General features: G+C 42.5%; 1 protein-coding gene across 1 annotated transcript in view; it reads right to left on the reverse strand.

Moving 5' to 3' along the window:
- The window catches only part of Cpeb3 (cytoplasmic polyadenylation element binding protein 3), a 152442-nt gene that overhangs the window by 36245 nt on the left and 103847 nt on the right, over nt 1-12350 (reverse strand). The window contains 1 exon segment of the mRNA XM_038340024.2: nt 10651-10769. Within this exon segment, the coding sequence (XP_038195952.1) occupies nt 10651-10769 (119 nt within the window).

Below are 12350 nucleotides of genomic sequence, written 5' to 3' on the forward strand. Positions count from 1 at the left end.
GACTAAATTTCATTAAATATATGTTACCAAATCACTTTGGTTATTTTTGCTACCAATAAAGAATAAAATACTAAATATGGATTTAAATTAAAAACTAAAATTTCATTCACATAAAGATAAAGGTGATTAGTAGAAATAAAGTCAGGTCAACTACTAAGAAAAACATTAAGAAACAAATGGATCACTTCTTTGGACTGAACAACATATGCTAAAAGTCACTGGCTAAAAAAGAATTCAATTAAATTTAACAAAACCTTCCAAATTAAAATGTAAACGTGTATTTTTGTTCTATTTTTAATTACAGAAAAGAAAACACAATGGCCTTGCATACTGGCACATGCCTTTAATCCTAGCACTTGGGAGGCAGAGGCAGGCAAAACTCTGTGAGTTAGAGGCCAGCCTGGTGGTCCACATAGAGTTCCAAGACAGTTAGGGCTATACATAGGGACCCTGTGTAAAAAGAAAAAAAGGAAAGAAAGGAAGGGAGGAAGGAAAGAAAGGAAAGAAGGATGAAAGGAGGGAGGGAGGGAGGGAGGGATAAAAGAGACTAAAGGACTTCAAGTTTTCTGTTTTGTTTTAAACATTACTTAGCCTTCCTATAATTTTAAGATTCTCTATTTAGACTAGGCAATTTGATATTCATAGATCAAATAATTTTGTGGGCACTCATTTGGAACACCTTGTCCTATATTCCATCCTTCTGGTTATGCCCCCCCAACTCAAAAATCCTACTGCAAGGTGTCCTGTTCCCATGTGTTTATTCCAAGACAATTCTAAAACAAAACTCAACAAACACTGCAATCTGATGTCAGTGCAGGCACCTGAGCCAATATTTTCCCATCCCCAACCAGCTGGCTATTAGTTCTCTTTCTTATAAAGCTCTTCTCAGAACTGAGAACCTGTCTACTCTAACCCCCTTCCGGACATCCTGTTTTTTCCATTCCATACCCTTCAAATTCCTACTCAGATTCTTTGAGAAAAGAGCATTTTTCTTCCCCAAGTCTACAATCCTTTACATGAAGCAGAAAAACAACAGTGTGAACTATTCAGAATGCTCTCCACAGCAAGCTGCAGCATCCCAGCCCATCCTCACTGCCAGGATGAGTCAGCTAAGCCCAGGTCCCCTGACATATAGCTGCCACGGGTCAGTTATAGTGATGGATTCTGACCCATGTCAGCTGTCAGCAAGTCTATTTTAAGCACCACAGCCCTCATCAAATCACTAAAGTGTGCTAGCAGAGACAGAAAGAGAGCTTTTAGAGTTTGTAAATCTCTTTGCCTCTTTCATGATACAAGGGCCTGCTTTAAACACCAAAAACTAACAGTCGTAGCAGCAGGATTTGTGGATTGAACTTTTCAAAACACATACATATTTGGAATTTCAATTTGAGCCAATTTTCATCTCACAGATACTAATAAGCAGATCAGTCAATTTCCAAGAATAGTTACCATCTATTATTCTAAAGTACTCATCTCTACTGATGGAGAGGACTGGAGACAACCCCAATTAACTCCCAGGAGAAGAAAGAATAGAACCCGACAGATGATCAGTCCTTGGCATTTTGTTTTGTTTTTAAAGACAGGGAGGGTTCTCGGCGTAACCTTGGCAGTGCTAGAACTTATTCTATAGACCAGGCTAGCCTTGAACTCATAGAGATGCATCTGCCTCTGCCATCCAAGTGCTGGGATTAAAGATGTGCACCACCACCACCCCTGTCCTTGGCCTTGATAAGAGTTCTGTATTCTACATAGCTCTGGGGCCACAGGTCAGCCACTCTAGCCAGTGGCTCTCAACTGGTGGATCTCGACTCCTTTGAGGTCAAATGGCCTTTTCCCAGGGGTCACCTAAGACCACCAGAAAACATAATTACATTATGATTCATAACAGTAGAAAAATTACAGTTAAAAAGTGGCAACGAAAATAATTTTATGTTTGGGCTCACCACACCATGAGGAAATGTATTAAAGGTTGCAGCATTAGGAAGGTTGAGAACCATGGCTCTAACTGATTCTCAGACAATAGAAGGCTCAGAGAACCTCATCGAAAGAGCCAGAACTTTTTCTGGATAGGTAGGCAAATTCTCTTGTGCTCCCAGGATGTTCCAGGTGCCCTACCAGGCTTAGTCCAGGTACAAAAGGTAAGCGCTGGGACTTGCCCTACTCTATAGAGCCCACTCCACACAGGGCCTTACAGCTTCTTAGGAACCTTCAGCTACTAGTGAAGCATGGTGTTTGTGTACTCTTTCATATGGGTGCTTAGTGAACAAATAGAGACTGAATAAACCACACTACAAAATGGCTATGGAATGCATGCATGCACTGTGCTTGGGTGAATAAAGCCAATATTAATTAAATGCTACACAGAAGACACAAGCAAACACTTTCCTGTAAAGAAATGCTTTCCTGATTGAGTCATATCATCAGCACATTCTTCTCCACCCATGACTTCCCAGCCTCAAATATTCCCTATGATGCTTCTCTGAGTACCCGTGGTTCCCTGGTTTACTTACCAGTCACACAGCTACTTCCCTCCATTAGAGCTAGGGTCCTCTGAGGCTGAGCTCACACATCTGTGTGGTCCTGATTGCCCAGGAAAGTGTGCAACCCTAATGAATGCTCTATGAAGAGTCGATGAGGAATGATGCTCTTTCCCCTGACTCCTTTTTGAAAGAGAGTCTCACCGTGTAGTCCACTCTGTTCTCAAACTCAAGATCTTCTCGGTACTGGGATTATAGGCAGGTACCACCACACCCAGCTTGACTACTGCCCTCCCACAGCTCCCAGAACATGTTCCTCATTCTTCAACCTCCGGGGGCATAGGAATAATGCACTGTGTTGGTCACCAGTGGGTGTTCTGGGGCTTAGGCTTACTCTGTACCCATTTCTGTTGCTACTAGGTAACAGGTTAACCATGGAATTAGACTCAACCTTGTGCTCATCATCATCAAATGCCACTTAGAAAGCTGACTGGCTTTGAAACTACTAGCACTTTACACACCTAAATGCATTTCTCTGCTATGCATTTTTTTCTTTTCCAGAATGGCACAGACTTTAATATAAATTCATTTTTGGGTTAAGAAGTGTTTTAGAAACTATTTGCTTATTATTTCATGTACACAAGTGTTTTCTTATGTGTTTGTATGTGTACCACATGTATGTAGGATGCTGCAAAGGGCAGAGGAAAGTATTTGGTATTGAAGTTACAGATGGTTGTGAGTTGCTGTGTGGGTGCTGGGAATTGAACCCTGGGTCCTCTAAAAGAGCAGCCAATCCTCTTAACCAAAGAACCATCTCTCCAGCCCCTAAGTGACCTTTTAAAAGCAAATGGAGTCCTTGTAAACTAATAACCACTAAGAGAAAGCAAGATATGTGCTATGCATTTTCTAAAGTTACACTTAACCTTACTATAACCATATGCTATACAAATGGTTTAAATCTGAGGGAACCAAGGATCTAAAAATGAAACCATTTCAGGACTGAAATCAAGGCTTCTCTGACTCCACATTAACTATGTCGCCGGCATGTGAGATTCCCTATCCTCTAGGCCACTGGCTGGAGCCAGAGCTTCCTGGTGGACTGAAGTTGTATCTCTTCTAGTAAGCAACCACTTTCTTCTCTTCAAGCTCAAATCTGTCTGTTCTCTATACATTAGAAATGGCCAACAGTAGCTGAGGGCTCCGTAGTCAAGTATTTGCCTAGAATGACCATGGTCCTCTGCGCATGTCCCAGCACTAACAAAAACAAGAAAGGAAGTGGCTAATAGATTATTCCTTGATCTACTGACAAAACTAGCAGTTAGTTAATCTCTCTCATGTTGTATGATATTTTGATTGCGTTCTGACAAATAAAGCTTGCTTGGAGTCAGAGAAGCAGTAGCTGCCACCAGTCACCTTCTACCTCTATCATTCCTCAGTCTGCCCTGCCTTACTACTTCCTGTCTCCTCTCTGTCTACAGTTCTCCAAACTTCTATGATTAATTTAGGTCAGCTAGTGGCTAGCTCTGCCCTCTAACTCCAAACAAGTTTTATATGTCAGAATATAATAAAAATATCACACAACACTCTCACACACAAAAATGATTTAGCAATGCAACTAGCGTTATTATTTGGTGATTTTAAATTTCAGATTCATAGCCTCAAGCAATCTTGTACCCAAGCAAAGCCAATTTGGTTCAAATGTGTATGTATGTAGTTCCATGCTACTAGGAAAGGATTGTTGCTAACAGTATGTTGATTACTAAAACTCTTAAGAGGAATTCACACCTCAGCATTCAGGTTGGAGGTCTGGAGAAATGGCTCAGTGGTTAGGAGCATTTGCTGCTCTGGCAGAGGACCTGAGTTCGATTTCCAGCACCAACATCAGATAGCTAACAACTGCCTGTAACTCCAGCCCCAGGGGATATGACGCCTTCTTCTGACCTCAACAGGGCATTACACTTATCTGAACAAACCTACTCAAGATAGCACACATACACATAAAATAAAATCCATTTAGGTTACTGAGTTTTTCCTGGGAAAAAGTGTATTCTTTGAATGTGTTTCAGATAACTAATTTCACAGGAATCTACATAAGAGTCATTTCCAAAGTAGGAATATAAAATTCAGGGTTAAACCTAAATTTACAAATTTATATATTGTAAGATGCTTTTACAGCCTGGATAAATTAATGTTTCTTGGATTTTTGGGGATATGGAAATTTAAATTAAAGGTGAAAATATATAATGCACAAGGTTAAGTATACAACCAATGATACCCATTACTGTTATGAGTCTTTGGTACACGAGACTTTCAAGATAGCTGTTGACTGGACATGTGTTCTTTAAAATACACTTAGGTAAACACTGAATACAATCCCTTAAGGAAAGTATTGCCTGTCTTGTTCACTGGCTTTTATGTAGCACCCTGGTTACATAGAACTTACATTTTACCTCTCTGAAAATGGCATAGAGCATCCAAAGGCTCAAGCTCTAAGAAGCTCTGAACTCACTTGCAAGTTCAGAAACTAAGAGGAAAACAGGAGGCACTATCCCCTTATGCCAGACAAGGACTTCCTTCTTTGAAGAAGCTCTTGGAAGAAGGTATCCAAATGATGATCAAGGTTATGAATTTAAGGAAATCAAGGTAAAAACTGTTAAAGACTTCCTAGGTGGGACAAGGCAATATGACAGCCATGGATTCTAAAATGGATCTACAAACTCAGATTTAACTGAGCCAGGCCAAAATTAAAGTTAGGAGCTTAGTGGGCAGTGGGTGGAGAATTACATGTCTTGGTAGACATGCCACGAGCAGAAAGATGAAGCAGTCAATCCAGGTGCTCTGTAACAGTCTTATTTTGGGGGGGGAGAGGGGGAGGGTTTGCTTTTCATTTGTTTTGATAACCGTTATACTGGGTATAATTTGTTATAGAGAGTAAAATCTTCAGGAAAAAAAGTCCATAAAACACATAGCATTTGATAAAGGTTTGGAAGTAAGGGTAGGAATTTGACCTTGAGACAGAAGCAAACATATTTCAGTTTGATTAAAGCACGAGGGTAAAGGGGGAGGGAGAGCAAGTTTAAGTGCTTGCCATATAATCAAGAGGACTGGTGTTCAGGTTGATAGAACCCAGGTTGACATGCCAGCTTGCCCATAGTTCCAGCCTCAGAAAGTAGAGACAGAGGACCCTGAGTAAGCTGGTTAGCAAGACTAGCCTTGTTATCGAGCACCGGATTTGACTGAGATATCCTGATTCAAAGAATAAGTAGGAAAAAGCCAGGCAGTGGTGGTGCACTCCTTTAATCCCAGCACTCAGGAGAAAGAGGGAGGCAGGAGGCACAGGGAGGCAGATCTCTGTGAGGTTAAAGCCAGCCTGGCCTAACAGTGAGTTCCAGGACAGCCAGAGCTGTTACACAGAGAGACCCTCTATCAAAAAAACCAAAAAAAGGTAGGAAAGCAATGAAGAAAGATGTTCAATATTGATCTCACACCTCCTCATGTATGCAAACACACATATCAAAACATACTACATACATGCATGCACTCCACAGATACACGTACAAAAGGGAAAGTAAATGAATAAATATGAAGGTCAGAAAAAAAAAAGCAAAAAAGGTAAGATTGGGGGAAAACTGAAGCTTGACTGGGAAGCTGCCTCTGTAACTAAGGAAGAGTGACTAAACACGCCAGAAATCCCATGATATGCACATAAAGTAGGTCAACAGAGACTGGAGTGACAGGCTGGACAGAATTAAGAACTGAAGCATGGGCTACTGAGACGGCTTAGCAGGTGAAGACAGTGAACACCACCCAGATGACCTGAGTCCCACAGAAGGACTGGCATGAGAAGGAAGGGCAAACAAAGTTGTCCTCTGGCCTCCACATGTGCCCCCCACACATATACATGCACATAGAAACCAATTATAAAGCAATTTTAAAAACAACTGAAACAGGAAGCAGCATCTAATTCCAGCTTCCCTGCCTCCATCATTTTTTTCACTGATTTTTGTTTTTCAGTTTCTAAGTGGATGGCCATTACCTGAGCAACAGTCCAAAACCTAACCTACATAAACACGCCAGCTTGGTAATACAGGTTAAATTCCTTTCAAGGTGTTTCCTATTCCATTAACTCTGGCCAGTCTTATAGAAGCAAGGACCATTGTTGGACATGGTGACACATGACTTTAGTCCCAGTACTTGGGAGGCAGAGGCAGGCACATTTCTGAATTTGGGCTCAGGCTGGTCTACAAATCTATTCTAGGTCATGCCAGAGTTGCCCAGACAAGACAAGTCGATGCGCACTTAATGCCTCCTTCCTTCTCTCCAATCACCATCTAGCTCTGTGGGGTTAAGCCAGGTCTCCTGCTCTATAGTTTGTTGTTTGAACCTTCAGATTGTGTTTATTTATCACCTACCTGGAAGGGGCCACTGTTCATAACATCTACCTACTTCACTGGAAGCTCAGACATCACTGTAGGCAGCCTTTGGGCTGAGAGCACAACATGGAGACATTAATTATGAAAGCTTCGTCTTAGCCTACGCTTGTTTTCAACTAGCTCTTATAACCTAATCTATGTCCTGCCATGTGGGGCTACCTCTCCTCTATCTCTCACTTCCTGTTTCTTCTCCATGTCCCACTGGCAAGTCCACGCACCTAGATTCCATTCCTTCTTCCAATTTCTCTCTCTGTCCGGAAGCTCCACCTATTCTCTCCTGTCTAGCTATTGGCCATTCAGCTCTTTATTAAAACCATTTGGCTCTTTATTAAAACCAATCAGAAGGTGCTTTATGCCTAAGGCACATCTTTTCAGTGTAAACAAATATTCTGCAACAACTGTCTTCTGCTGGGGTGTCTGTGACTGATGAATGGTGGAGCTCCTCTCTCTGCAGGAGGAAAGGGAGTCAAGAATTTCCTTCCTTCCTTCCTTCCTTCCTTCCTTCCTTCCTTCCTTCCTTCTTCCTTCCTTCCCTCCTTCCCTCCTTCCTTCCTTCCTTCCTTCCTTCCTTCCTTCCTTCCTTCTTCCTTCACGCCTTCCTTCCTTCCTTCCTTCTTCCTTCCTTCCTTCCTCCTTCCTTCCTTCTTCCTTCACTCCTTCCTTCCTTCCTTCCTTCCTCCTTCCTTCCTTCCTTCCTTCCCTCCCTCCTTTCTTCTTCCTTCCTTCCTTCCTTCCTTCCTTCCTTCCTTCCTTCCTTCCTTCCTTCCTTCCTTCTTCCTTCCTTCCTTTGGGACTAAAGAGTCAGAATAATCAGGCAACAAACAGAGTTCTCTCTGCCATCTTTCAGAACCAAAGTCATACACAGAACAATCTATGAGAATCATTTAACCAAAGGAAAACACTAAAAAAGCCACCTATCTAATATCCTAAAACCCATTAGTTTGGGATTCGCTTGATTTAGAGAGAAGCATGATCCTGGACAAGATAGCTTAGAGTAGACTTCACTTTGGGCCCTGCACTGGAAAAAAAAAATCTGAATAACTGGATTCACTTAACCGGAAGAGGGGTTTGATCTGAGGAAAAGGAATAAATAAGGACAAAGGGTAGAAAAATCTACAAGGTAACTTTTGGAACCCGATATGTTTCCAAGGGAACTACAAGGAGTCAGAAAGAACTAAACTCAACTGCCAGGGCACTGGGATCCTGAAGGGTAGAGCATGAACGCTAGCTAGCCTAAGACATGGAACAAAGAGGAACCACACTCAGAAAGCCTGGTGAATGAGCTCCGAAGACGGAGCTTCTGTTTCCCGGGTCCTCATCAACTGGAAGGTTGACTCTAGCGGTCACTTTCTGTGGGGCATCTGCATGAGCTGGGATGTGCACAAGCCAGTGGAGAGGCACGACTAAATGAACTGGGAAAAGTGGAGGGGAAAGCTAATGCCAAGAAAAGAGGCTGCAAACCTGGAAACAAAAGACTTGAACCCAACATGAAATGTACTTCCTTCGAATTAGAGATATCATCAGGGAGGGTTTTTCTCTTGACGTTTTAACCAAACTATTAATGCTGGAAACCCTGAGTATGTCTGGGTCAAAGAAACATGTATTTGATAGTTACCATCAGAGTTTATCACTCTGCAGTAAAATCAACCCCTCCAGCTCGGAAAAGGCAGACTGCGATCAGATAGGTGAAGGGAAGCTAGCTTCCAGCAGAGAAGGTTACACTAATTTGTTCGAAGTCCCTAAAGTCCAGAGCAATGCTTGTGCTTAGAGCGCAAACACTCAAGAGCAATGGTGCCGTCTCCACCCACCTATGCTTGCGACCGTCAGTTTGCTCCCCTCAAGAGACACCTTGTCCAGGTGAGGGCCCTCCTACCAGCCGCCATCTCCTCCCTTTCCCTACAGAGCCAGTCACGTGGAACTTCTGAGCCCATCTCATCTCCTCATCTCAATTCTACCGCTTGTTCTCTATTGTGGAAATGATTATGTCGTCATGTGCCTCTATCCATTTGCCTTTTTACGTATAGAATGTCTTCTAATCCTTTCCTACAGTGCATGGCCAATTCAATCATAACCTTCCTAGTTTCATGCTCACTGACTTTTCACTGATTGTCAGGGGCAGGACATCTCTGCAGATAGATTATTAAGACAAATTGCCAAATTTGGTAGAGACTTCCTAATCTGAGAGAACTCTAAAGGACTTAAGTAATTTTAGGTTTATTATTCAGGTGATGTATTACATGCTCTTCCTATCAGTAACTCCCCATTCTCCCTTACCATGCACACACTTTTAAAATAAAGCTCAAAGTTAGCAAAGGTTCCCCACCCACTATTTCCCAACCTATACAGCCACAGTATTTAACATTGTCATTATTGTTACCAAAATTTGGCAATAGTCCCAGAACTTACAGTGATACTTTCGTAACGGCTAAAATCCTTACTCCTTTTTCTGTATTGACCTTTCTGCCATGACTCAATAACCCCATTCGTAGTAATTTCCTCTTCTACTTACATACTAATTCCCCTCCTTATAGGTGACCAAGTCCCAGTGGTATTCTTCTGCAAGTCAGGAACCCTGTTCTTTCCAGCAGGTGTGGCTGCATAGCTGAGCTCTCTGTCCTGAATTACGGCACCATGCAGGATAGATAGCAGCAGAAAGTTATATCTGCACAAGTACCCACTCTCTATTGAGTGGCTCTATATTAATTTTATTTTTTCAGCAACCTAGGGAAGAATGACTGTCCCACTTTACAGTTGGGAAAACCGTTATTTACCAAGGACAGCATGGCTTACTGGGAATCAAGCAGATATTTAAATATTAAAGTTAAGACTCAAGCTCGGAATTTCTATAGCTAACCCAAACTCTTCGCAGATACATTCTAAGAATATACTTAGTGGCCGGGCAGTGGTGGCACACACCTTTAATCCCAGCACTCGGGGGTGGGGGAGGCAGAGGCAGGTGGATCTCTGTGAGTTCGAGGCCAACCTGGTCTACAAGACCTAGTTCCAGAACAGGTTCCAAAGTTATAGAGAAACCCTGTTTTAAAAACCCAAACAATAAACTATATATATTATACTTAGCCAACCAAGTGAGCCTCAGTATCTCTGATGAGCGTGTCTGGTGGCTGCTCTAGGCCCTTGATACAGTTTCAGCCCCTTGTCTGTTCCACATCACTATTTTTAACTGCTTCCCACTCCAAGGACCAAGCCTTTACACACAACCTTATCCCACCCATTTGTTTACAGTTTCAGTGCCATGCTCTCTGTCCTGCTGAAACTGTCCATTTAGAGTGTGACCTGCTGGCCTACCTACCGGGTGGCTGTGGATACAACCCAGCATAAAGACTTACATTCAAGGACATATACACATGACCAATTATGATACTTCAAAAAAGAAATTCCTCCTGTCCTTGATCTGAAATAATCAGAACAACAGAAAAGAGCTGCCAGAACCTCTAAGAGCTTTGCTCACCTCAACTCAGGTTTTCCAACTAGGAGTCAGCTTACCAAGCTGTAAGTGGGTGTCAAGGACACATTTGTTTACCTGTGGTCCCAAAAGTGTAAGATGAAATTTGAGTACTTTTTAATTAACTTCTCATCACTAGCAACCGTCCTAGCTCTACACAACAAGGTTAGCTCAGGTAAGAGGCTCCTAATTGCAGCATTTCCACGATAAGGAGGAGGAACAGCTAGTCATCTGCGTGTGTGCGCTGGGAAAGCAGCAGCTGGCTACAATCACTTACCGGTTTATCCTTGATGGTGGGGCTGGACACACACAGGTACAGTTTCCCATCCTCTTCTAGGCAGGCATCTATCAAAGCTTGCACTGAGCTTTCTTCCTGGAACAGCAGGAAGGCATAGCCTTGGGGAGAACAAAGCAAGAGGATGGAAGAGATCAGTACTTCAACCTCGAAGCAGTAGTGAAAATATTATCTGGGGCGGGCATGGGGGCTCACTCCTGTAATTCCTAGTGTTCAGGAGGCTGAGGCAGGAGGCTTGCCATGTATTGCTAATCGGAGTTATGCAAGGAGTTACAGACTAGTCTGGGCTACAGATTAAGAAATCTATTGCTTCACTGTTAATAAATTCTTAATAAACCCTGGATATTCAAATGGGGCAATTGGACTTGAGAACCCCTGTGCTGGGCACTAGTTTGGCACACACGATTGTCTTGCTTAACTGAATCACACACTGCTGTGATAACTGGCTGCTCTGATATCACTGTTTAATTGTCATAGCTACTCAAGGAAGCAATTCCTCTGTGGAATTTCCACAAAATAGGTCTCACCCTCACTAATGAAGATAGGTAGACTCCACATGATACAAACTACAAATAGCAGCCAGGAAATAAGCATCATTTCCACCCATCAAACGAGAGCCTTGACTCATGTACAGCAGGGACAGGTCCTGAAATACTATGCTAAGTGAAAGGAGCCAGAAGAGGCAAATCAAGACAACAACAACCAAACAAACAAAAATGCAAAAAACAGATAAAGGCTATCTTTAACTAGAGGGCAGGGGGAATACAGTTTCTTTTTGAGATAAAAGATTTTTCTAAGATTGATCCTAGTGACTGATTGTTATACAAGTCTATGAATATATAGAAAGCTATTGAATAACATATTAAATTGATGAAATACATATATATGTGAATATGAGCTCCCCAAAGCTGTTTTGTAAACAGCCCAACAGGCTGATGTGTATTTATATGCTATTGCTGCTGTTTCCCCAAGGAATATTCTCCTGGCAGAATTACAATCTCCAGATATCAATGTTTTTTCTCTTAAAGCTTTTAAAGATTTTTAAGCTTATTCTTTGCATACTTGTATACAATGTGTTTTAATTGTATTCACCTTCCTCTCTCTGCTCCCTCCTCCCCCGTGGAGTCCAGTTAGGCCTGCCCATATGTGTACAGGTGTGAGGTCATCCACTAAACACCCAGTGGCTGCACTCCTAAAGAGCTATCAACTGCCAAGAGCTCCTCAGCTAGAAATGGGATTTGTGAGGCCCACCCCAGTCTGTGTGGAAATTTTGGCTGGCTCATGATGTGCTGGTACCCAACGCTGTGCTAATTTCAGGAGTGCCATGGCCACGCCACATCCCCAAGGCAGCATTTCACGTCACCCCTCTCGGCCCTCCTGCTTTTACATCCTTACAGCCTTGTCTTCCTGGAGAGATGCTCTCTGAGCCCTGGGTGGGGTGGGAGAGGATTTGGATACAGTGGATACAGTCACTTATTATCTTCACTTTGACCAGCAAACATCAATATTAATGGAAGGAATTTCTATGGACATAGCTGGGGGTGGGGTTGTTTTGTTTTTCTTTTTTTAATGGTATGTGTGGTTTCCCTGTTGAGATAGGGTCTGACTAGTCCAGACTGGCCAAGAACTGGTTGTGTAACTCTGGTTGGCTTCAAACTCAACATCTTCCTATTTCAGTTTCT

The sequence above is a fragment of the Arvicola amphibius genome, chromosome 1 (assembly GCF_903992535.2).
Source record: "Arvicola amphibius chromosome 1, mArvAmp1.2, whole genome shotgun sequence".
Classification (NCBI taxonomy): Eukaryota; Metazoa; Chordata; class Mammalia; order Rodentia; family Cricetidae; genus Arvicola; species Arvicola amphibius.